General features: G+C 52.8%; 3 protein-coding genes across 28 annotated transcripts in view; 1 reads left to right on the top strand and 2 right to left on the bottom strand.

Annotated features, from left to right (window-relative positions):
* Positions 1–129: 129 nt before the first annotated feature.
* Positions 130–9,451, bottom strand: ephx1 (epoxide hydrolase 1, microsomal (xenobiotic)). 7 transcript variants are annotated; one of them, XM_023953006.2, is made up of 10 exons: positions 9,319–9,441; positions 8,554–8,592; positions 7,474–7,662; positions 7,215–7,395; positions 6,932–7,150; positions 6,692–6,821; positions 2,330–2,544; positions 1,836–1,944; positions 1,642–1,764; positions 130–1,313 (listed from the first exon to the last, which is right to left on the bottom strand). In XM_023953006.2, exons 1-10 carry the CDS (start codon positions 9,379–9,381, stop codon positions 1,103–1,105), a joined length of 1,479 nt encoding a protein of 492 aa, XP_023808774.1. In that variant the 5' UTR covers positions 9,382–9,441; the 3' UTR covers positions 130–1,102. The 7 variants fall into 7 exon arrangements, with proteins under 7 accessions (XP_023808774.1, XP_023808777.1, XP_023808778.1 ...); XM_023953009.2 differs by lacking the exon at positions 9,319–9,441 and adding an exon at positions 8,860–9,016 and having other exon boundaries at positions 7,474–7,658; XM_023953010.2 differs by lacking the exon at positions 9,319–9,441 and adding an exon at positions 8,860–8,983.
* Positions 9,452–9,491: 40 nt separating this feature from the next.
* On the bottom strand, positions 9,492–10,972 carry srp9 (signal recognition particle 9). Its single transcript, XM_004085480.5, has 3 exons — positions 10,797–10,972; positions 10,651–10,719; positions 9,492–9,783 (listed from the first exon to the last, which is right to left on the bottom strand). Exons 1-3 carry the CDS (start codon positions 10,866–10,868, stop codon positions 9,664–9,666), a joined length of 261 nt encoding a protein of 86 aa, XP_004085528.1. The 5' UTR covers positions 10,869–10,972; the 3' UTR covers positions 9,492–9,663.
* The window catches only part of enah (ENAH actin regulator), a 47,244-nt gene continuing 33,107 nt past the window's right edge, over positions 10,295–24,431 (top strand). For 8 of the 20 annotated variants that reach the window (XM_023953000.2, XM_078942507.1, XM_078942509.1 and 5 more), the window contains exon 1: positions 20,454–21,057. In XM_023953000.2, the coding sequence (XP_023808768.1) occupies positions 21,044–21,057 (14 nt within the window). In that variant the 5' untranslated portion in view covers positions 20,454–21,043. Of the gene's footprint in view, positions 10,419–12,054; positions 13,280–16,778; positions 16,964–20,453; positions 21,058–24,431 lie in introns of those variants that run through there. The other 12 variants (XM_023953002.2, XM_078942511.1, XM_078942515.1 and 9 more) reach the window with 4 other exon arrangements.

Below are 24,431 nucleotides of genomic sequence, written 5' to 3' on the forward strand. Positions count from 1 at the left end.
GTGGTCGTGATCACAGATCATAGATCAGTCGTAGATCAGTCAGTCTTTTATGCCAATTTTATATGATGATGAAATGTCTTTTTAAAATGAGCCCAAAGAAACATCAAAAATGACAAAAACACACAAAAGTCACAAACTAACCCACAAGTTTATTTGTTCTAAATATCAACCACTGATGATCCGTTTGACTAGATTCCAGAAGCAAGTTGATGTTTATCACATTCTTTACAGAATTATCTGGAACTAAAATCCAGCTTTTAGGGTCAGTATGTGATCAAGATTCATCCCAGCGCTGCAGACCAACAATCTGAGAAGAACACACAGGTCACCGGAAGGATTCCAAGTCTGGGTTCTTCTGACAGTAACCATGGAAACCTCAGAATGAAGCTCCAATAGAAACCAAGACAAACCGGCGTTCCTGCAGCATTCGTGATCTATCAGTGATAAATAAGGGGGGGGGGGGTGTTTGCATAAAGAAAAAAATCATGATTAAAAGGTCTATTTACTCCCACCTCTACCTCCACACAAGCGTCTTTACCAACTTCGCAGAGGCGACCCAAGTGGACCTGAGTCTGCAGAAACCTCCACCTGAAGGCCACAAACTACTCGTTCCAGGACAGTGAAGTCCGAATTCTAGCCAAAGAGAAAGGATGGTTTGAGCGAGGAGTGAAAGAAGCCATCTTTGTCAAGAAGGATAAACCTTCTCTGAATAGGAATGCTGGTCTCAGGTTTATTCTTCCATCCATCCACAGCAGTGTTCTGAAACCCAAACAAACAGAACCAGTTCCACCTGGGTCGTTAACAGCTGAAAGAGATGACCAGTCTGGGGAGGGAGTCACTGGCTCCCCAACCCCCAGCTGAGGACAAAGTACTCTTAACGTCCAGAAAACCATGCAGGCTAAGTAGACAACACCATCCAGTTTCAGGTCTGACTCCTCCCCCATGAGTGCATATAAACCAGCTCTTTTACCAGCTAATTCAGAATTGACAAAGCCTCTTGGATAAGAGATGAAACGTCTTCTAACTTTATAACTAAGTCCAGATGACAGCCCCTAAACCTACTACTATGATACCCCCACCTCCATTCTAACCCCCCCTCCCCCTACAGCTTGATCATTTTCTCGACGGTCTTTGTGAACTCCTGGATGTCCTCCGCCATCAGCTGGGGCTCCTCCATGGCAGCAAAGTGCCCCCCACGTGGCATGGGGGTGTAGCGGATCAGGTTCCTGTACTTCTGTTTGACCCACAGCTTCGGGGAGTGCATTACGTCGTTGGGGAAGCAGGCGAAACCGGTGGGAACGTTCACCGGGATCCTGTTGGGACAAGCAGGAATTAATAGAGGAATCAAAGTTTGAGTGACACCCCCCCCCTTCCACACACACACCACTGAAACCTGCAGAAGAGGAGAACTGAAGGATCTAGACTAAACGCTGGATGGAGCTTCTTCTCTATGATCCACTTGGAAAAACATTTTGACAAAACTCAGGACTTTTATTTTGAAGGGACAGTGTAATAATCCAGAACACTTTCATAGAACAGCATCACGATCTTTCTCCAGCTGACCATCTTCTTCTTTCCGGTGTCTGACTCTGCATCCCTAAATCCTGGATCTGATCTGGAATCGGCGCCGCCGTCACTCACCTGGAATGGGGCTGGTCCAGACCTTTGCCAAAGTTTTCCTTGTAGAACCTCATGGAGGAGGTGATGCATCCAGACGTCCAGTAGATCATCACGTTGGTCAGCAAGTCGTCCAGGGAGAACTTCCTGCAGCATCATCCACTCGTCAAAACTCTGTTCTAAAGCCGGTTTTTCAGGGGAGTGGGGGTGGGGGTAACCTGGTCAGGCCTCCATCCTCCAGGTCCCTGAAGTTCTGGTTCGTCCATGTGGAGAACTTTTCCAGGATGTAGGCGGCCAGACCCACGGGAGAGTCGTTCAGCGCTCGACCTGGGGGGGGGGCAAAAAACATGAAGAAAATGATGATGATCTTTCAATGACAGGAAGGAGAACCAGACTTCAACCACAACGGCCTTCTCACAGCTCAACACAAGCAAACAGATTCAGTTAAGGGGCGCCCTCCTCCAGGAAAGAAGATGGCCTTCCACTGTCAAGCCCCCCCCCCCCCCCCCCCACAGGTCCTTGTTAGGAAAAATCATCCTCCGGAAGCAAAATCTGCTACCTGATTGGCTGCTGACAGGAGAAGCTTCTGATTGGTTGATCAGTTGAGTGAGGCGTAACGGATCGGCGGATTTTTGTTTGTGGAGAAGAACCACATTCCTCTGCTTCCCCTGATCACTGTTCCCGCCCCGCCCTGTCCCGGTCCAGTTCTTACCGGCAGTGTCCGGTTTGGTGGCCTGGATGTGCAGGTATCCGGACTCCTTCATGGACTCCAGCAGCAGCTTCTCTGTGCACGGATACAGCAGCCGCCGGTCGGCCTCCGTGAACCCGAAGAGCGTCGGGAAGAGTCGGCCAAGCATGAGGGACAGAGCCACCAGCAGCCCGGGTTTAGACGGGGGGGCGAAGCTCAAATGAAGGCCTCTGACACTCCTGGGGGGGAGGTGTCAAAGGAACATGTTTACTTTAGCAGCTGCACAAGACCACGACTCAGAAAATACCACAGGGGGGACTGTGGCAGCAGAAAATAACGCCATGTCTGCCCCCTCATCATGACAGATGGTGTCACCCGGGGTCCAGCTGACCCCTCATCATGACAGATGGTGTCACCCGGGGTCCAGCTGACCCCTCATTATGACAGATGGTGTCAACCGCGGTCCAGCTGACCCCTCATGACAGATGGTCTGACCCGGGGTCCAGCCGACCCCTCATTATGACAGATGGTCTGACCCGGGGTCCAGCTGACCCCTCATTACAGATGGTCTCACCCGGGGTCCAGCTGACCCCTCATTATGACAGATGGTGTCACCGGGGGTCCAGCTGACCCCTCATTATGACAGATGGTCTCACCCGGGGTCCAGCTGACCCCTCATTACAGATGGTCTCACCCGGGGTCCAGCTGACCCCTTATTATGACAGATGGTCTCACCCGGGGTCCAGCTGACCCCTCATCATGACAGATGGTGTCAACCGCGGTCCAGCTGACCCCTCATGACAGATGGTCTGACCCGGGGTCCAGCTGACCTCTCATTATGACAGATGGTCTGACCCGGGGTCCAGCCGACCCCTCATTATGACTGATGGTCTCACTAGGGGTCCAGCTGATCCCTCATTATGACAGATCGTCTCAGCCGGGGTCCAGCTGACCCCTCATCATGACAGATGGTCTAACCTGGGGTCCAGCTGACCCCTCATTATGATAGATGGTCTCACCCGGGGTCCAGCTGACCCCTCATTATGACAGATGGTTTCACCCGGGGTCCAGCTGACCCCTCATTACAGATTGTCTCACCCGGGGTCCAGCTGACCCCTCATTACAGATTGTCTCACCCGGGGTCCAGCTGACCCCTTACTATGACAGATGGTCTCACCCGGGGTCCAGCTGACCCCTCATTATGACAGATGGTGTCAACCGCAGTCCAGCTGACCCCTCATTATGACAGATGGTCTCACCCGGGGTCCAGCTGACCCCTCATTACAGATGGTCTCACCCGGGGTCCAGCTGACCCCTTATTATGACAGATGGTCTCACCCGGGGTCCAGCTGACCCCTCATCATGACAGATGGTGTCAACCGCGGTCCAGCTGACCCCTCATGACAGATGGTCTGACCCGGGGTCCAGCTGACCTCTCATTATGACAGATGGTCTGACCCGGGGTCCAGCCGACCCCTCATTATGACTGATGGTCTCACTAGGGGTCCAGCTGATCCCTCATTATGACAGATCGTCTCAGCCGGGGTCCAGCTGACCCCTCATCATGACAGATGGTCTAACCTGGGGTCCAGCTGACCCCTCATTATGATAGATGGTCTCACCCGGGGTCCAGCTGACCCCTCATTATGACAGATGGTCTCACCCGGGGTCCAGCTGACCCCTCATTATGACAGATGGTCTCACCCGGGGTCCAGCTGACCCCTCATTATGACAGATGGTCTAACCTGGGGTCCAGCTGACCCCTCATTATGACAGATGGTCTCACCCGGGGTCCAGCTGACCCCTCATTATGACAGATGGTTTCACCCGGGGTCCAGCTGACCCCTCATTACAGATTGTCTCACCCGGGGTCCAGCTGACCCCTCATTACAGATTGTCTCACCCGGGGTCCAGCTGACCCCTTACTATGACAGATGGTCTCACCCGGGGTCCAGCTGACCCCTCATTATGACAGATGGTGTCAACCGCAGTCCAGCTGACCCCTCATGACAGATGGTCTGACCCGAGGTCCAGCCGACCCCTCATTATGACAGATGGTCTCACCCGGGGTCCAGCTGACCCCTCATTATGACAGATGGTGTCACCCGGGGTCCAGCTGACCCCTCATTATGACAGATGGTCTCACCCGGGGTCCAGCTGACCCCTCATTACAGATGGTCTCACCCGGGGTCGATCTGACCCCTCATTATGACAGATGGTTTCACCCGGGGTCCAGCTGACCCCTCATTATGACAGATGGTCTCACCCGGGGTCCAGCTGACCCCTCATTATGACAGATGGTCTAACCTGGGGTCCAGCTGACCCCTCATTATGACAGATGGTCTCACCCGGGGTCCATCTGACCCCTCATTTTGACAGAAGGTCTCACCCGGGGTCCAGCTGACCCCTCATCATGACAGATGGTCTAACCTGGGGTCCAGCTGACCCCTCATTATGACAGATGGTCTCACCCGGGGTCCAGCTGACCCCTCATTATGACAGATGGTCTCACCCGGGGTCCAGCTGACCCCTCATCATGACAGATGGTCTAACCTGGGGTCCAGCTGACCCCTCATTATGACAGATGGTCTCACCCGGGGTCCAGCTGACCCTTCATTATGACAGATGGTCTCACCCGGGGTCCAGCTGACCCTTCATTATGACAGATGGTCTCACCCGGGGTCCAGCTGACCCTTCATTATGACAGATGGTCTCACCCGGGGTCCAGCTGACCCCTCATTATGACAGATGGTCTCACCCGGGGTCCAGCTGACCCCTCATCATGACAGATGGTCTAACCTGGGGTCCAGCTGACCCCTCATTATGACAGATGGTCTGACCCGGGGTCCAGCTGACCCCTCATTACAGATGGTCTCACCCGGGGTCCAGCTGACCCCTCATTATGACAGATGGTGTCACCGGGGGTCCAGCTGACCCCTCATTATGACAGATGGTCTCACCCGGGGTCCAGCTGACCCCTCATTATGACAGATGGTCTCACCCGGGGTCCAGCTGACCCCTCATTACAGATGGTCTCACCCGGGGTCCAGCTGACCCCTTATTATGACAGATGGTCTCACCCGGGGTCCAGCTGACCCCTCATCATGACAGATGGTGTCAACCGCGGTCCAGCTGACCCCTCATGACAGATGGTCTGACCCGGGGTCCAGCTGACCTCTCATTATGACAGATGGTCTGACCCGGGGTCCAGCCGACCCCTCATTATGACTGATGGTCTCACTAGGGGTCCAGCTGATCCCTCATTATGACAGATCGTCTCAGCCGGGGTCCAGCTGACCCCTCATCATGACAGATGGTCTCACCCGGGGTCCAGCTGACCCCTCATCATGACAGATGGTCTCACCCGGGGTCCAGCTGACCCCTCATTATGACAGATGGTCTCACCCGGGGTCCAGCTGACCCCTCATTATGACAGATGGTTTCACCCGGGGTCCAGCTGACCCCTCATTATGACAGATGGTGTCACCCGGGGTCCAGCTGACCCCTCATTATGACAGATGGTCTCACCCGGGGTCCAGCTGACCCCTCATTACAGATGGTCTCACCCGGGGTCGATCTGACCCCTCATTATGACAGATGGTTTCACCCGGGGTCCAGCTGACCCCTCATTATGACAGATGGTCTCACCCGGGGTCCAGCTGACCCCTCATTATGACAGATGGTCTAACCTGGGGTCCAGCTGACCCCTCATTATGACAGATGGTCTCACCCGGGGTCCATCTGACCCCTCATTTTGACAGAAGGTCTCACCCGGGGTCCAGCTGACCCCTCATCATGACAGATGGTCTAACCTGGGGTCCAGCTGACCCCTCATTATGACAGATGGTCTCACCCGGGGTCCAGCTGACCCCTCATTATGACAGATGGTTTCACCCGGGGTCCAGTTGACCCCTCATCATGACAGATGGTCTAACCTGGGGTCCAGCTGACCCCTCATTATGACAGATGGTCTCACCCGGGGTCCAGCTGACCCTTCATTATGACAGATGGTCTCACCCGGGGTCCAGCTGACCCTTCATTATGACAGATGGTCTCACCCGGGGTCCAGCTGACCCTTCATTATGACAGATGGTCTCACCCGGGGTCCAGCTGACCCCTCATTATGACAGATGGTCTCACCCGGGGTCCAGCTGACCCCTCATCATGACAGATGGTCTAACCTGGGGTCCAGCTGACCCCTCATTATGACAGATGGTCTCACCCGGGGTCCAGCTGACCCTTCATTATGACAGATGGTCTCACCCGGGGTCCAGCTGACCCTTCATTATGACAGATGGTCTCACCCGGGGTCCAGCTGACCCTTCATTATGACAGATGGTCTCACCCGGGGTCCAGCTGACCCTTCATTATGACGGATGGTCTCACCCGGGGTCCAGCTGAGCCATGTTGGTGGTGATCTGCCATCCCCAGTCCCCCCCATGAGCAAAGAACGTTTGGAAGCCCAGACGCTTCATCAGCTTCTGGAAGACGTTTGCTGCACAGACGGAATTGAACCCTGCAGACAGACACACGTGCACAGCAATAGACGTGCAGAAAAAGGCCTCCTGGGAGCAGACGGGTGTTCATACACCGCCCTCCCCAGCACCAGCGGCTCTGAACACTCGCCTCTCTTGTGCGGCGCCTCAGAGAAGCCGTAACCCGGGATGGACGGACACACCACCTCAAAGACCGGCTCCTCCGGGTTCTCCGGTTCTGTCAGCAGCGGGATCAGCCTGTAGAACTCGTAGAAGGAGCCGGGCCAGCCGTGAACCAGGATGATGGGAAGTGCCGGCGCTCCCTCTGCCACCCTCCTGGGCTTCACGTGCACATAGTGCACGTCAATGCCTGGAAGGAGGAGCCGATGGTGAGAGGAGCTCTGAGGAGGCGTCTGCACCTCCTCCAGCCTCACCTTCAATCCTGGTCCTGAAGTGCGGGTAGCGGTTCAGCCCGTGGACTTGTCTCCTCCAGTCAAAGTCCTTCCTCCAGTAGGAGACCACGTCCTGGAGGTGCTGGGAGTTGAAGCCGTAGTGGAACCGACTGTCCTCTACAGACGGAACCGGACGGGTTCGGTCCATCCTGCTGTAGAGGTCCTGGTGACCAGAAAGAGAGGAAGAAGATGAGCAGCTGTGGTCTTCATCACGTCCTCCATGACGCCCTGCAGCTCTGACCTCCAGCTCTTCTTCACTCGTCCTGACTTCAAAAGGACGTAAGGAGACGTCCTCCTCTGCATGGGGGGCCACTCCGGGCCCCCACCAGCCATCTTCTGCCTTCAGAACCGGGTTCCTGCTCCTCTGAACCAGGAAGAGGACCAGTCCAGCTGTCACCACGGCAACCAGCAGCTCTGCCAGCATGTCTGTCTGAGTGGAGGAGAAAAGACGATGACAGTCCTTCCCAACGTTCTCCTGACACCCCCACCCAGAGAACCGTCTTCTGCTCCTCCTGGGGGGGGGGGGGGGGGGGGGGGGGGGTCGGCTTCTGCCTTCATCTAGTTTCTGTATGACTTCATTCAAAACTTCTGACATGCGTCTCCAGTTTCCAGCAGCAGAGCCCCCCTCCGCTTGATATTGGGGTGATGCTGGGAGGGAGGGGTCCCCCCCCCCGACCTCATAATAAATGTTTACTGTTATGTTACTGAATTTATTTTCTCTCCACTTTCACGCTCCGATGAAGAATGAGCGTTATTTCTGATGAGTCATGCGGACATGCGACGTCAGCAGTGACTCAGCAGAAAGAAACTGCAGCCTTTCCGTGTCTTGAAGTGATTTCCCGTTTTCTGCTGATCCGTGTCCGCCACGCGGCTGATCGGATCAACACATTAGTCCGATTATGAGCACAAAGCAGGACTTTGAACCCTAACGCATCAGTGGTGCGTTTGAGGCCAGCTGGCAGGATCGGAGGAGGCAGTCTGGTCTCTGAGCAAAAGGAATCCCGTGTTTGAGATTAGAGCAGCGAAGTGTGAACTTCAGGAACCGTCGGAAATCCCAGCTACATCGAGATCATCAGAAACAGATTTTCCTGTTTAGTTTTTTATTCCCTCTTAAAGAGTTAAAATTAAGTTTAAATATAATGATTGAAAAACGGCAGAAAAATGTATAGTTTAACATACCTAATCAGAATCAGCTGTTTTCATAACATAAATCCTAACAAAGCTGCGGTTCTGCTTCTGATCCGTTTGACCAAACAGGTTTTTCGATCCATTCCTAGATTTACTGGTTTTATTGAAACAAACACCTGTGGTCCAAACTCACCTGTCCGTCTTCTCTGCTCTGAATCTTTGAAAAGTTCACCTGTGATCAGAAATACTTGGTTGGTCATTAAAGCTCTCTGAGGTCATTGAAGTTCAACAGATGAAAGTATAATCTGGATTCACGTGAGATTCAGAGACTCAAACTGTAAAACATCTTCTCCTTTAACTTAATCTAACTTTAACTTAAAGTTTAAGTAACACCTCAGTTTGAGCAGTTTTCACTTCAACATATTTCTACGTGATTTCCGAGCGATACCGTGAACGCAGCATCCTGATCTGCTACAATAGAGAAGTTTGGAACCCTTACCTGGACCAGAACCGGACCAGCACGGACCGCTGCGGTCCTGTACTGAAATGCCCCCCCCCCTCCCGAAAACGCCCGCCCACTTTCTCCTTGACGAGCATCTTTGAACGTCTCCAGGGATTGTGGGATATGTAGTCTCGATTACTCGGTAGCTGTCATGTTGTCACGTGACTGCAAAGGGGGCGGAGCCAGTTCCCTTCTCAGGGGAAACAGTCCAGAGTTCTGGAGGTGAGGCCCGGTTCTGTTTGAGGCTGCTCTGGTTCCAAACATCTGTCCGAATTCCTTCCCTTGTAGTGCCGTCAGAATCCACAATTCTAAAATCCCAGAAATTTCCCAGAAGTCTCTGACCACATATAGACCACAATGCATTGCATCGGAACAATTTTTGCCAAAAACGTATTTTTTTATAAACCCTCAACGTTTTCATCTTCAGAAGACCGTGGACTCATAAATGACCGTCACCTCTGCCGTTTGGAAACCAGTGAGCGTAGCGTCCGACCAGCTGTTAGAATCCAAGCACTGCATGGTTTTATAGAGGTTAGGGCGGGAAAGCGGGCAGGAGCGCAGAGCGCCACCTTCAGGAAAGTCCTGACAGCAACGAACCACCAAGGCTCTGATGAAGCAGGAGGCAGGAGAGCAGCTGGAAAAGAAACTTTAATACAGAAAAGAGTCCCAGAAAAGGCCTGGGGGGGCAACGCCGCCGTTTCAGTCACACAAACAAAGATATGATATAAATATAACCCCTCCCCTGACGCTCCATCAGGGCAGGACCCCCCCCCCCAAACACATCACAGAGCATCCGCAGCATCAGTCCGTCTCCATGGCGCCGCTGTGCGTCTCCTTGGAAACCATGAGTCTCATCAGCTTTCCGTGCAGCTTCTCGATCTTCTTGACGTCCTGGGCCTGGTCCGTCTTGTACTGGAGACACTGGAGGCGGAGACAACAGGTGATGGAGAGGACGCCGCAGACGGTGGCGAGTTTATGTCTGAGCGGTTGTCACCAAGCGCCAACCGCAGCTGTTGTCATGACAACAGCATCTGTCCTCCCATAGGGGGAGGGGCTCACAGTGACTGAGGCTCACAGGACGTTTCTGGCTCCGCCCCTCAACCCCTTTCTAGCGTCAGCGTCCAGCAATGGGTTCTGCTGGAACTGTCGAGGGCGGAGCTTAGTGCCACATCTGCTCCTGATCACAGAACCACTGTTCTGGAATCCCGGATCCGTTCAGAACTGGAACCAGGATCCCAGAACAGAGCCGGGCTTTGGACCCAGATAGACTCTGACCCGACCCAGCTGCTGTGCTGAGAGGAGGTCCGGAAGCTCCAAGAGAACGTCTTCTAACTTCCGGAACAGTCAGCCGGTCATTAGCGGCGTTTCTGTTTCAAAATAAAAGTCTGAAATAAGAAATGCCTGAAACGACCTGGAGTCTGTTTCCTGACTGAACACTATGAACTGATGAAGAGGAGTCAGCTTCTGTGATGAAGGATTTGAACCAAACAGCTGAACTTCTGCTTCTGGTTGAATAATTAACGTCACGTCATCCACCTGGTCACGGACTTTAACCGGTATGATTGTCTCACGTGCCTGTTTCTGTTTACAGCAGACTTCTTTCCACGCGCGTGTCAATAAACGCCTTTTTTCTTTGGACACGTGAACTTATGCTACGAGGGTTAAGGAAACTAAACCGATGGCATTTGGAAGAAGCCGTGCGCGCCCCCATGGCCGTCCACAGCACACCTGGATCAGGTCTACAGAGACCGGATCGATGAATCCAGACCCCCCACCCCAGAAACCTACCACGGCGTTGTCGGTGACTTTGATGCAGAGGCTTCCGTCACAGTGGCGGTATTTCAGGACCACTCGGACCTGCAGACACTCAGCTTTAGACCCCGCCATGCTAGCATTAGCATGCTAACGCGCGTTCCCGGTGTTCAGCGGCTCACCTTCATAGGATCCGTTAAATACAGTTTCTCTGCGGCGCGAGCGAACTCGTCCCAAGTCTGGAAGACCGGCATTTCGATTACTGCCAGTTAGATAAAGATTGAATCTGAAACTTAGTGGTTACCACGGAACACCACATCAGCGTCAGGAAAGCAGGAAAGAGAAGGCGGAAACATCCGCTTTGTCTTTTCAAAACAAAACAGGTAAAGGTAAAAAAACACATTTTTAAAGATATGTTTTTAACAAATTTAAAACTTACAGTGTTCAGTGTTTTGGACGTTCATCGTCCTGGTTGGTTGGGAAAAAAGTCACTGAAACGCTGTGGTTTAAAACCTTCAGGCAGATTTAGGCTTTTACTTTGGAAATATTGAAAATAGACACCCGGAAGTCTTAGTTGAGCCAAAGGTTATAGGGCCATATAAATAGGGATTTTCGTTTTTTATTTAAATTGGATGAAATTTTAGAACAAACTAAAATTTACATGCATTTAAAAAAATCTTCGAGACGCGACTGATGGACAAGAAATAAAATAGAATAAAATGCCTTTATTGTCACTATACAGTGTAAGATTCGCATCACACGCGCATACAGTGAAATGAGAGCCAATCACTGTACAGTGCAGACATGCATAAGAAAAATAATTTCACAAAAGAATGTACAATTTACAAAAGTACAAAAATGTACAAGAAACCATTTCGCTGAAAAGTTTTACTTTCCGCAGTGAAGCAGGTATTGCACTGCTGTGCCCATGATAGCAGAGATATACTGCACATAATGAGAGGAGAGAGAGGTGTGTGTGCGTGCGTGTGCGTGTTGGTGTGGAGCTGTCAGTGAATGTGAGTTCAGGATGGTTATGGCTTTGGGGAAAACTGTTCTTAAGGCGGTTTGTCCTCGCTCTGATGCACCTGTAGCGCCTTTCTGAGGGCAGCAGGTCAATAGATACCAAAAGTCACTTCTGCAGACGTGCTATGCAGAATGTAACGTGAATGTTTTTCAAGCACACTGTCCCGGCATAATCTGTTTATTTTAAACTCTTCTAATTATTTTTATTTGTGTTTGAAAAAAAATTGAAATGAGAATTTGAAATAGAAAATAAGCTGATAAAATATATGTTCCTAATAATTTGAATATTGAGATAATTTTATTCATGTGGTATATTTACATAAACATTCAGCTAAATGTAAAACCTTCACTGTCGAATGTTCTGCATTCAAGTTTAAGGCGGTTAAAAAGTTCATCTTTTGGACACCAGAGGGCGCTCACGTGTCACGGAGAAAGAAGCACAGGAAGACTCCTTTTCTCCCGCTCCTCTTCATCAGGACACGTTTTTTGGATAATCCTGTCTTTTGTGAGTGAGTGGGGTGGGGTGTGTGTGTGTGGGGGGGGGGGGGGGGGCATTCATCAGTCAGTTCCCCCCCTCCAATGTATGTCTGTTGGATCTCAGCAGAAGGTCATTTGGCCCGTTTGTTGGATCCTTCACTGTTTGTTGAAACCACAGTGTGCACGCGTGTGTGAGGGCGTGCGTGTGTTCGCAGCCCCAAACAGGCCCCATCTCTGCTGCTTTTCTTCATCTGCTTCCTCTGGAGACTCTTCTCTGCATTGGACCATCCGAACCCTTTGGACGGCAGAAGTTTAGTCCGGTTCGGAACCAGCAGCATCAATTATCACTAAAACGCTTCAGTTTTATGGCTTTTCTTTATTTTCTGGGTCCTGTTTGGATTTTTAGGACCTTTTAATCACGAAATCTCATCCCCCTTGGGTGCCTGCTGGACCCTCAGCTGCCTGTCCTGCAGCCTCGGTGCGGCCCTCTGCAAACCGGGACTGAACCGGTGTCAAACCCGGTTCATGGACCCGATGTGTACCAAACCTGGGATTCGAACAAAGACCTTCTCACGGAAAAGAAAGCAACAAAACCCATAAAACGCAAAGTTTTATCACAGAGACAAATTTTTCCAAATACGCACCAGAATATCAGAATGTAGACTTCCGTCATAGAACCAAACATTCTAGAATGGAAACACATCTGAGGCTCGTTTGGTTTTCAGAAATCCCGCCAAAACAGAAGCTAAACACGAACCTCTGACATGTTCTACATGCTCTAGATCCAGATGGAGAGGGGTGTTTTTCGTGGGGGTGGGATCAGGACAACGGGGGAGCAGGAATTTCTGGAGCGCCTGAACGCGGCACGCGCCGCAGCTGCGCGTCACGCCGTCGGTGCGTCAAGAGCTGCGGGTCAGACTTTCCCTGTGAGTCATCCGCGGAGCTCCGCGGTCCCGAACCATGTAGGAGCGGACCCCCCCCCCCCCCCCCCCCCCCCCCCCGGACGTCCAACATTTTGTTTTTTTTCTTTTCTTTTCGGGACTCGGACTTAGCGTGCGCGCGCTCTCTCCGGTACTCCAGTCCCCGGACCGCAAACTTTGGGGTCGGCGCGGCGGAGCCCCCCCTGACCCGCTCCCCCAGGAGGGACATCGACTCCCAACATGAGGTAAGAGGCGCGTGAGCGAGCCACCGCGAGGACGCTGGAACTCCGCACGCCAGAAACCCACGCGCACGAAACTTCTCTTTTAAATGCAGCGCCCCCCCCGCGTTCCGACCCCCCTCCCTGTATCATGGGCAGTCAGGGGTCAGAGGTGAAGAAAAAACTCGGATCAAACGTTTCTGTTCATCATTTTCGGGGGGGGGGGTCGCCATCACAGGGACTGACCCCCCCCCCCCCCCCCCCCCCCCCTCAAAAAGTGTCACGCGTGAGTGACCCCGTGGCAGTTCAGTGTCCTGGTCGGTAGAAGCCCCCCCCATCTGAGGAACATTACTGAATTGGGGGGGGGGGGGGGTCTTTTGATAAAGTTCTGCTGATCTAATATCTGAGGAGAACAGGGCTGACGAGGGAGGGGGGACAGAACCCCACATAGACTCAATGAATCTCCATCTTTGGGGGAGGAGCAGGAGGTCACGTGACCTTCAGGGAGACAGCTGACAGGAATGAAGAGAGGAGAAACAAAGAGGACACTGTCCTCCTCACACACATGCACACACACTCACACACACACACAAATACAGGCACACTCACACCTGCACACACATTCTCACACACACACCTACACACTCACACACCTACATACTCACCTACATGCATACACACTCATGGACACACACACCTGCACTCTCTCACACACACTCACACATGCACACACTCATGCACACGCTCATGCACGCTCATGCGCACACACACTCATGCACACGTGCACATGCTCTCAAGCACACTGTCCTGACTGGTGAGTTGTTGAGTTGTGAGGGACGTTGTGCGTCTGTGCTCTGTCTGAATAATTCATTGTGGTCCGGTCGGCTTGCTGTTCCTGCTGTGTGGCTCTACGTAGATAAAGTTCTATTGTGTGCATGCAGGGGGGGTTAATGCGGCCTGCGTGTCACCTGGTGACACGTGAGAGCACGTGCGGTGACACTTTCACAGTGCTGTTACCCTTTCTTTGATGTGAGCCCTGATCCAGAACCTAGAACAGCAGGTTCCACCTGAGGCGGTTCTTCTTCAGAAACATCTTCATCATTTGGATCATCAGCTGCTTCTAAACTTCAATCAAGCAGTTTCTGGTTTTGTCATCGACATCAAACTTTCTAGGATCTTCTGGATGCTCCTCTGTTGTGGTTCTTCCAGAACTCAGTCGTGTCAGAGGTTCCGTTTTAAATTGGTTCTGGTTCTATTCAGGTTGGACTGTCTCAGTTTATCTGGACCAAACCTTCTCAGGAGCTGCTCCTCCCACCCGGGGAGTGGCTGCATCTGCGGCTGCATCTGCGGCTGCATCTGCGGCTGCATCTGCGGCTCATCTTGCTCCAGAGCTACAGGTTCCGACTCCTCCTGGCAGATTTCGATCCATCTTCTTCGTAGAATTGTAGCGGCGTTAGCGTGGCGGGTTAGCTAGAGTGGCGTTCTGCGTCTGCTCGTACATATTGCATAGGAATTGGGTGAAACTGGATGAAGTGATGTTTTTGCTGAAAGCAGCTTGTTTTTGTGTAAACAGAGCTGAACCTGCTGCAGCCAGGACGACGTGCACACATGCACACTCGTGCACACTCCAACATGGATGTAAGCATGCTCAGACGCTCACCAGGCTTTGACCCAGATAGGGGAGTGTGCAGGGGGGGCATGTTAAGCGAGGTGGCTGTGTGATCAACTCCTCTTTGTTAATAAACCTGGGGGGGGGGCTGCAGTCCTTTCTGTAAATCCAGCAAAGAGAAGCTGCTGCTTGTAACTCTGGACTTTGTGAGTCTGGGAATCTTTTTCTGAGGCCACAAAGTTTTCCACTAAGGAACCTGTGTGTGTGTGTGGGGGGGGCAGCTCTCTTCAGTGGGATGTTACCTAACACTGAGAACCGAGTCTGGAAGAGATTTGGTTTTGTTAACCAGGTCCTTATGTAACGCGCTGTAATCCTGCTGTGGAAAACATTCCTGCAGATGCTTCTGTCAGCAGCTCCCAGCCTGACGGGACGTCTGCTTCATGTGGAAAAGCAGGAGCTCTGCAGAGGACAGGACCCCCCCCCCCCCCCCCCCCCCCCCGAAGATGACATCCTCATGGAGCTGGGCTCAACTATAGGAGAAAAAAAACCAGAATCTGATGGCAGGAGGGGGGTGGGGGTGGGGGGTCAGGTTCAGATACTTTCAGGTGAATCTGAGGTGGAACCATAGTGATGGGGGCCAGGCCCTCCTTTGTCCAGTCAGTTTGTTTTGTCGTAGAGGATCAGACATGGGAGGAGCTGTGAACAAACACACATGAAGGAGGAGGAAGACCGCGGTTTTCCTCCAGATCTTCCTCACATCCAATACCGATCAAGTCCTCTCAGAGGAAGTGGAGGAAGACGAGCAGAATGAGACGGAGGAGAAGCAGGAGGTCGTGTGATGGACAGATGATTTTCTGTAAGCCTGAACCTGAAGCTGGGTGAAAGGTTAAAGGTCGCTGCTAAACATTTTTAGGGTTTTATAGCAGTTTCACTCCAATGTGCTTCTGACACACAAAACTGAACAGTCAGATCGTCTCCATGACTACACTACCCACAATGCTTAGAGGGGCTAGGAGGCAGCATGCACTGTCAGATGGGTTGATGGGAAAACGTCTCTAGTGAACTGTGTTGTTTTTTAAAATTCTCCTTCACAGAAGGAATTAGACGACAAATAAAACTTTATTGACAACATTGTTCAGGAGCAGGTCAGTCCTAAAGTCTGTTTATCGCTTTGTGATGTTGAAACGCAGCAGCCGTCACTGTTGGGTCTGAGAACTGCCCCCCCCACCCTAGAAAATGGTTAACTTCTGGCTCCAACCAAATGAAATCAATTCACTCGCCATTTGTTCACAATACAACACCGCCATGTTGGAGCCAGAAGTCCTCAGCACGCATTGATTGGTCCAAGTCGGACCGGCGGTCGTCCGAGCTTGCTGGAAGGCCACACCCCTTCGACTTTACAGCGGGCTACACAAAATCTATCAAACCTTTTGAACGTTGGATGTGAGGCCCAGCAGGCTCCGCCTACTTTTACTGAGGCATCTGATTGGTCAGTTTATAAAAAAAAAGCTGTTTACAAAAAGTATCAGATCCAGAACAGTTCTTCTGACCAATAGAATGACAGTAACAGTACTTCGGGTTTGGAGCGCCGGGGTGGAGGAGTCACTGAGTCCAGGTCTCATTCAATGGTATAAGTCCACCAGGGTCCTGACTACAGTACCCATAATGCTCCAATTCATCAGGCAGTTGACCAAATCGAAACATTTTCTGGACGTTCCACAAAAACCCGGTTCCAGATCAGTAACCAGAACCAGAACTCAGAGCACTGGTTTTAAATTGGTGCAGACATTTATTATAAATAAATGACCCCCCCATGTTCAGCTCACAGAGTCTGTTCTGGGTCATTGAAGAGAGATGACCCCCCACCCCCACCCCCCACCATTCCCCTTCTGCTTTTAGATCAGGCTCCAGGAAGTTTGGGGGGGGGGCTCCCCAACAGCTGTGGCGGTCAGGTGGGTGAACCCTTCCTGTTGCTGTCTGTCTCAACCCCCCCGCCCCTGTATATTCAGGCAGTCAGTGAAGCAGCTCAGTCTTTAAGGGAGGGGGGCAGTTGAAGAACTGAAAGTCTGCGGACGTTTGCTTTTCGGGATGACTCGAGACTCGTGAGTTCCAGCTCCTGTTCTGGTTCTGTTCATGTGTGTGTGTGTGTGGGGGGGGGGGGCTCTGTTTGAAAGCTGCACGGTGCCGCTGGTACCACAGAAATCTGCATTCTGGATCAGAACGTGGCAGTCTGGAAGGGGGGAGGGCAGGTGGAGCAGGAATGCTGGTCTGCGTCCGTCTCACCGCGGTTTCTTCTCACGCTCTTCCTGTCTGAGCTGGACCTGGACCTTCTGTCGGTTTTGGAGCTGACCGTGAGCAGAAGATGCAGGAAAACATCCAATGAAGTCCTTCTTTAAAAGAATCTAAGGTCATAACGGCCCAGTTTGGACCAGTTTATTCTGAGAAAATATTGATATTGTCACCTGAGGACATTGACCCTATATAGAGAACTGCCCCCCCCCCCCCCCCCCGGCTCTCCAAACAGGAAGTACCTGCTGGCTCCAAGACTTCTCTCAGCTGTTCCTCAGTTGTTCTATTGGTCAGAAGAATCGCTCTGGATCTGATACTTTTACACATCGTCTTGATAATCCTCATTTTTTAAGGATCTTTGTCTGTAGTTCTTAACCGACCAATCAGACGTGGCAGTAAAAGCCTGAGGTGCCCGCTGCCCCCATCTCCAATTATTCTCCCGTGCCTCCCACAGTGGAACTTTCAACAACCTTACTCATGATTGGCAACAGGAGTTGCCATAGACACGTGACTCAGACTCAGACTGGCTCCAAACGGCAGCGCCCGTGTCGCGAAAAAATGGCAACTGAATTGGCTTCATTTTGCTGGAGCCGGATGTTGAGCATTTTCTAGCAGTGACGTCATGTCTGGCTCTGTCCACCTCTGTATACGGTCAATGTCTATGGACCTACATCCACTAGCGGTCGTGGTGATGGTGGTTGTGGTGAGAGATGTGCTAACAGCGGCCATGGTGGCGGTCGTGGTGACCCCCATGGGGGCGGTCATGATGACTGCAGTGGTGGTGAGGGTCATGGGAACGGTCGTGGTGACAGCTGTTCATGACAACAGTGGTCGTGGTGACGGAAGTCGTGGTGATGATCATGTTGGTGGCAGTCGAGACAGCGGTTGGGTTGGCGGTCGGGGTGGCGATCGTAGCGGCCATGGTGGTGGTGGTCGAGACGCCAGTCTGGGTGGCGGTCATGGCGGTCGTGGTGGCAGTCTGGGTGACGGTCGTGGTGGCACTCTGGGTGGCGGTTGTGGTGGCGGTCGTGATGGCAGTCGGGGTGGCGGTCGTGACGGTGGTCTGGGTGGCGGTCATGGCGGTCGTGGTGGCGGTTGTGGTGGCGGTCGTGATGGCGGTCGGGGTGGCGGACGAGGCGGTCGTGATGGCAGTCTGGGTGGCGGTCGTGACGGCAGCCGTGGTGGCAGTCGTGATGGCGGTCGGGGTGGGGGTAATGGTGGTCGTGGTGGCGGTCGAGACGGCAGCGGTGGTAGCAGTCGTGACGCCGGTCGGGGTAGAAGTCGTGGTGGCGGTCGAGACGCCGGTCGGGGTGGCGGTCATGGCGGTCGTGGTGGCGGTCGTGGTGGCGGTCGAGACGCTAACGGTGGTGGCAGTCGTGACGCTGGTCTGGGTGACGGTCGTGGTGACAGTCTGGGTGACGGTCGTGGTGACAGTCTGGGTGGCGGTTGTGATGGCGGTCTGGGTGGTGGTCATGGCGGTCGTGGTGGCGGTTTTGGTGGCGGTCGTGATGGCAGTCGGGGTGGCGGTCGTGACGGCGGTCGGGGTGATGGTGGTTGTGGTGAGAGATGTGCTAACAGCGGCCATGGTGGCAGTCGTGATGGCGGTCGGGGTGGGGGTAATGGTGGTCGTGGTGGCGGTCGAGACGGCAGCGCTGGTAGCAGTCGTGACGCCGGTCGGGGTAGAAGTCGTGGTGGCGGTCGAGACGCCGGTCGGGGTGGCGGTCATGGCGGTCGTGGTGGCGGTCGTGGTGGCGGTCGAGACGCTAACGGTGGTGGCAGTCGTGACGCTGGTCTGGGTGACGGTCGTGGTGACAGTCTGGGTGACGGTCGTGGTGACAGTCTGGGTGGCGGTTGTGATGGCGGTCTGGGTGGTGGTCATGGCGGTCGTGGTGGCGGTTTTGGTGGCGGTCGTGATGGCAGTCGGGGTGGCGGTCGTGACGGCGGTCGCGGTGGCGGTCGAGGCGGTCGTGGTGGCGGTCGTGATGGCGGTCGTGACAGCAGCGGTGGTGGCAGTCGTGACGCCGGTCGGGTGGAAGTCTTGGTGGCGGTCGAGACGCCGGTCAGGGTGGCGGTCATGGCGGTCATGGCGGTCGTGGTGGCGGTCGTGGTGGCGGTCGTGGTGGCGGTCGAGACGGCAACGGTGGTGGCAGTCGTGACGCCGGTCGGGGTGCAGGTCGTGGTGGCAGTCTGGGTGACGGTCGTGGTGGCAGTCTGGGTGACGGTCGTGGTGGCAGTCTGGGTGGCGGTTGTGACGGCGGTCTGGGTGGTGGTCATGGCGGTCGTGGTGGCGGTCGGGGTGGCGGTCGGGGTGGCGGTCGGGGTGGCGGTCGAGGCGGTCGTGATGGCAGTCTGGGTGGCGGTCATGGCGGTCATGGCGGTCGTGACGGCAGCCGTGGTGGCAGTCGTGATGGCGGTCGGGGTGGCGGTCATGGTGGTCGTGGTGGCGGTCGAGACGGCAGCGGTGGTGGCAGTCGTGACGGCGGTCGGGGTGGAAGTCGTGGTGGCGGTCGAGACGCCGGTCGGGGTGGCGGTCATGGCGGTCGTGGTGGCAGTCGTGATGGTGGTCGTGGTGGCGGTCGAGATGGCAGCGGCGGTGGCAGTCGTGACGCCGGTCGGGGTGGAAGTCGTGGTGGCGGTCGGGACGCCGGTCGGGGTGGAAGTCGTGGTGGCAGTCGTGACGCCGGTCGGGGTGTCGGTCGTGGCGGCCTGAATTGGCCTCACTCTAAAGTGAAATCCCATTTTTTGGTTTTCGGGCTGAAAGTTGATCTTTTTTTTTTTTTAGGACTTATAAAAATAAAAAAACACAGAAATGTTTGAACCAACACGTTTGTTTGTAGATCTGTAAAGCCACTCCCCCAAAAGAAGGGAGAACACATTTTCTTTTATAACCCTCCAAAATAAAAGTGGGACCTTTCAACTGACATTGACAGTATTTGCTGCTCCGTTAGACCCGCTTCAGTTCCTTTTTCTGATGGTTTTTCATCTGTGATGAGGATTTCTGATCTTCATCCCCAGCAGATGATGGAGTCTTCCTCCTTGGAAGTCCACAAACCCTCTGAAGAAATACCTGAAAATATCAGAGCGCTTTATTAACGCTCTTCCTGCTCATCTCTGTCTTTTGGGAGGGGGGGGCAGCAGACTGTCTGACCGGACATTTTCCGTCATTTTTGACACAAAAAAGGTGCATTTGATGCCCCCGCCCATCAGCAGCCTTTTGCAGCTTTTATTTTTGGTGGAGTGTGAGAGCCGTTTGTGGTGGGCGGATGTGGAATTGGAAAGGAACCGCTGTGGGCGGAGAGTTCCACAGATAAAAGCAGAGAGGAGGAGGAGGAGGACGAGGCAAAGAAAAGACTGAGAGCCGTAAAAGAAAAGGATTACCCCTCACCACAGATCCTCCTGCATTCATCCCTACGCAGCGACCCCCCCCCCCCAGCAGCCGCACAGAGCGGGTAGGAGAGGCTGCGGCAGCAGGAGCCTGTTGCCTGGATACCCGAGCTGTTGCCACGGCGCTGAAGAAGCAGGACGGTTCATAGTTTGCTCCGGTCTGAGCCAAAGCTGCAGGACTCTCCTGATGGCCTCCTCAGTAACTGATTGACGGGGTCTGTATGAAGGGGGGGGGGGGGGGGGCCGTGACCCAGGAGCTCTGAGGAGAGCCTGGATGTACCAGAGGGCAGCTGGCGTCCTGAACGAGATGAAGAGGAGGAGACGCCATTGGTAGGAAGTGCACAGCAAACCAAGATCAGAGAGAGCTGAGGAGCAGGGGAGAAGGCTGTGAGGCTGTGGGGGCGCAGCGTCTGGGGGGGCCGCCTGGATTACTTCGACAGGTTGTGTGGATCAAATCCATCCGGAAGCTTCCACTCCAACCTGAACAGATATGTTCCTCAGCCTCCAGGATGGAAGTTCATCGGTACGTAAACGTCTGCATCGGTGCATCCGCCCGGGAGAAGAAGCCCACTCTGTGGGGGGGTGGGGGGGGTACTGGTCCACTAAGTCTGCATGGGAGCAGAGCAGGGATTGGTGGGGTGGCTGATGGTCAACTCCTTTTTATTGGTTTTGTTTCTTTAGTTGGCGAAGTCCCGACACGCAGACCGTTGGTTTGATTCCAAGGTCCGTCTCATTTGGTTGATCGCTCTCACACTGTTCTCACAGCCAATGGAGCTAGGGGACAGGTCTTTTCATGCTGTCATGTTTCCAGCAATGCATGCTGGGTAGGATCCAGGTGGACAGTAGATTCGAGTCATGGCCAAGTTGAAGATAGAAACCTGGAGTGTCTTTGCTTCTGCAGCAGTTTCTAGGCTAGTCAGTTTTTTTCCTTTCCTGCTTAGTCGTGTGACCAAAACAAAGATGGAGGCCACGCGTGTCCTTATGGTCACGAGGAGAAATTCCTCCAGAAGCGATGCCACAGAGGACGATCTGCAGAATGACGTGTAGAAGATGTGGATTCATGGATGGAGCAGGAAATCCCTCCAGCAAACCTCAAGTGTTCAGGAGGAATGGGGGGGGGGGGGGGCAATACCATGTCTGTGATTGGGGGAGGGGGGGGGGGTCTGCCATGGGTACCGGAGTTTGGTCCATTCAGATCCACCTCTAACCCCTCATGGTTGTCTGTAGCTCCCTGCTCCTCGAGGGAGACGTGGAGAAGAAACGTCAGAGTCGATGAAACAAAGTGATGAAGGAGACAGATTTCAGTCTCTGAAGGTTTGGTTAAAGCTGAATCACAACCGACTTTATCCAGAGCCTGCTTCCACTTCACATTCAATTCAATTCAATTCAATTCAATTTTATTTGTATAGCCCAAAATCACAACAACAGTCGTCTCGATGGGCTTCGAAGTAAAACATGAAATCAAAAGGATCACGAATACAAAGAGTTCAATAGAAAAATACTAAAATGAACTAACAAACTAACTAAGCTATACTGGCATCCCTGCCCTTAGACCCCCCTTCGCGGTAAGGAAAAACTCCCAAAAAAACCGGATTCCGGAAAAAACGAAGAAACCTCAGGGGTGCCCACATGAAGGAGGGATCCTCCCCCAGGACGGACAGGCGATTTACCAGAAATCTTAACATGTATGGCTTCCAACACACGTGTTCCACTTCACATGTGTGGCTTCCAACACACGTGTTCTACTTCACATGTGTGGCTTCCAACACACGTGTTCTACTTCACATGTGTGGCTTCCAACACGCATGTTCTACTTCACATGTGTGGCTTCCAACACACGTGTTCTACTTCACATGTGTGGCTTCCAACACACGTGTTCTACTTCACATGTGTAGCTTCCAACATGCATGTTCTACTTCACATGTGTGGCTTCCAACACACGTGTTCTACTTCACATGTGTGGCTTCCAACACGCATGTTCTACTTCACATGTGTAGCTTCCAACACGCGTGTTCTACTTCACATGTGTGGCTTCCAACACACGTGTTCTACTTCACATGTGTGGCTTCCAACACGCATGTTCTACTTCACATGTGTAGCTTCCAACACACGTGTTCTACTTCACATGTGTGGCTTCCAACACACGTGTTCTACTTCACATGTGTGGCTTCCAACACGCATGTTCTACTTCACATGTGTAGCTTCCAACACACGTGTTCCACTTCACATGTGTGGCTTCCAACACACGTGTTCCACTTCACGTGTGGCTTCCAACACACGTGTTCTACTTCACATGTGTAGCTTCCAACACGCGTGTTCTACTTCACATGTGTAGCTGCCAACACACGTGTTCTACTTCACGTGTGGCTTCCAACACACGTGTTCCACTTCACATGTGTGGCTTCCAACACACGTGTTCCACTTCACGTGTGGCTTCCAACACACGTGTTCTACTTCACATGTGTGGCTTCCAACACGCGTGCTCTACTTCACATGTGTGGCTTCCAACACACGTGCTCTACTTCACATGTGTGGCTTCCAACACGCGTGCTCTATTTCACATGTGTGGCTTCCAACACACGTGTTCTACTTCACATGTGTGGCTTCCAACACGCGTGTTCTACTTCACATGTGTGGCTTCCAACACGCGTGTTCTATTTCACATGTGTGGCTTCCAACATATGTGTTCTACTTCACATGTGTGGCTTCCAACACGCGTGCTCTACTTCACATGTGTGGCTTCCAACACACGTGCTCTACTTCACATGTGTGGCTTCAAACACGCGTGTTCTACACCACATGTTTGGCTTCCAACACGCGTGTTCTCCTTCGCATGTGTGGCTTCTAACACACGTGTTCTACTTCACATGTGTGGCTTCCAACACGCGTGTTCTACTTCACATGTGTGGCTTCCAATACGCGTGTTCTACTTCACATGTGTGGCTTCCAACACGCGTGTTCTATTTCACATGTGTGGCTTCCAACATACGTGTTCTACTTCACATGTGTGGCTTCCAACACGCGTGCTCTACTTCACATGTGTGGCTTCCAACTCGCGTGTTCTACTTCACATGTGTAGCTTCCAACACGCGTGTTCTACTTCACATGTGTGGCTTCCAACACACGTGTTCTACTTCACATGTGTGGCTTCCAACACGCATGTTCTACTTCACATGTGTAGCTTCCAACATACGTGTTCTACTTCACATGTGTGGCTTCCAACACGCGTGTTCTACTTCACATGTGTGGCTTCCAACACGCATGTTCTACTTCACATGTGTAGCTTCCAACACGCGTGTTCTACTTCACATGTGTGGCTTCCAACACACGTGTTCTACTTCACATGTGTGGCTTCCAACACGCATGTTCTACTTCACATGTGTAGCTTCCAACACACGTGTTCCACTTCACATGTGTGGCTTCCAACACACGTGTTCCACTTCACGTGTGGCTTCCAACACACGTGTTCTACTTCACATGTGTAGCTTCCAACACGCGTGTTCTACTTCACATGTGTAGCTGCCAACACACGTGTTCTACTTCACGTGTGGCTTCCAACACACGTGTTCCACTTCACATGTGTGGCTTCCAACACACGTGTTCCACTTCACGTGTGGCTTCCAACACACGTGTTCTACTTCACATGTGTGGCTTCCAACACGCGTGCTCTACTTCACATGTGTGGCTTCCAACACACGTGCTCTACTTCACATGTGTGGCTTCCAACACGCGTGCTCTATTTCACATGTGTGGCTTCCAACACACGTGTTCTACTTCACATGTGTGGCTTCCAACACGCGTGTTCTACTTCACATGTGTGGCTTCCAACACGCGTGTTCTATTTCACATGTGTGGCTTCCAACATATGTGTTCTACTTCACATGTGTGGCTTCCAAC

The sequence above is a fragment of the Oryzias latipes genome, chromosome 24 (assembly GCF_053564925.1).
Source record: "Oryzias latipes strain Hd-rR chromosome 24, Olatipes_Hd-rR_3.1".
Classification (NCBI taxonomy): Eukaryota; Metazoa; Chordata; class Actinopteri; order Beloniformes; family Adrianichthyidae; genus Oryzias; species Oryzias latipes.

Bases quoted from the DNA above. Each gene is read 5' to 3' on its own strand.
- ephx1 (XM_023953005.2), bottom strand. From the start codon at position 7,827: ATGTCAGAAGTTTTGAATGAAGTCATACAGAAACTAGATGAAGGCAGA. The intron at 7,396-7,473 runs GTCAGAGCTGCA...TCTGGTCACCAG, and splicing joins CGAGTGAAGAAGAGCTGGAG to GACCTCTACAGCAGGATGGA. The intron at 6,822-6,931 runs GCGAGTGTTCAG...GTCTGTCTGCAG, and splicing joins TGAGGCGCCGCACAAGAGAG to GGTTCAATTCCGTCTGTGCA.
- srp9 (XM_004085480.5), bottom strand. From the start codon at position 10,868: ATGCCGGTCTTCCAGACTTGGGACGAGTTCGCTCGCGCCGCAGAGAAA. The intron at 10,720-10,796 runs GTGAGCCGCTGA...GAGTGTCTGCAG, and splicing joins ATTTAACGGATCCTATGAAG to GTCCGAGTGGTCCTGAAATA. The intron at 9,784-10,650 runs GTAGGTTTCTGG...CTCCGCCTCCAG, and splicing joins AAGTCACCGACAACGCCGTG to TGTCTCCAGTACAAGACGGA.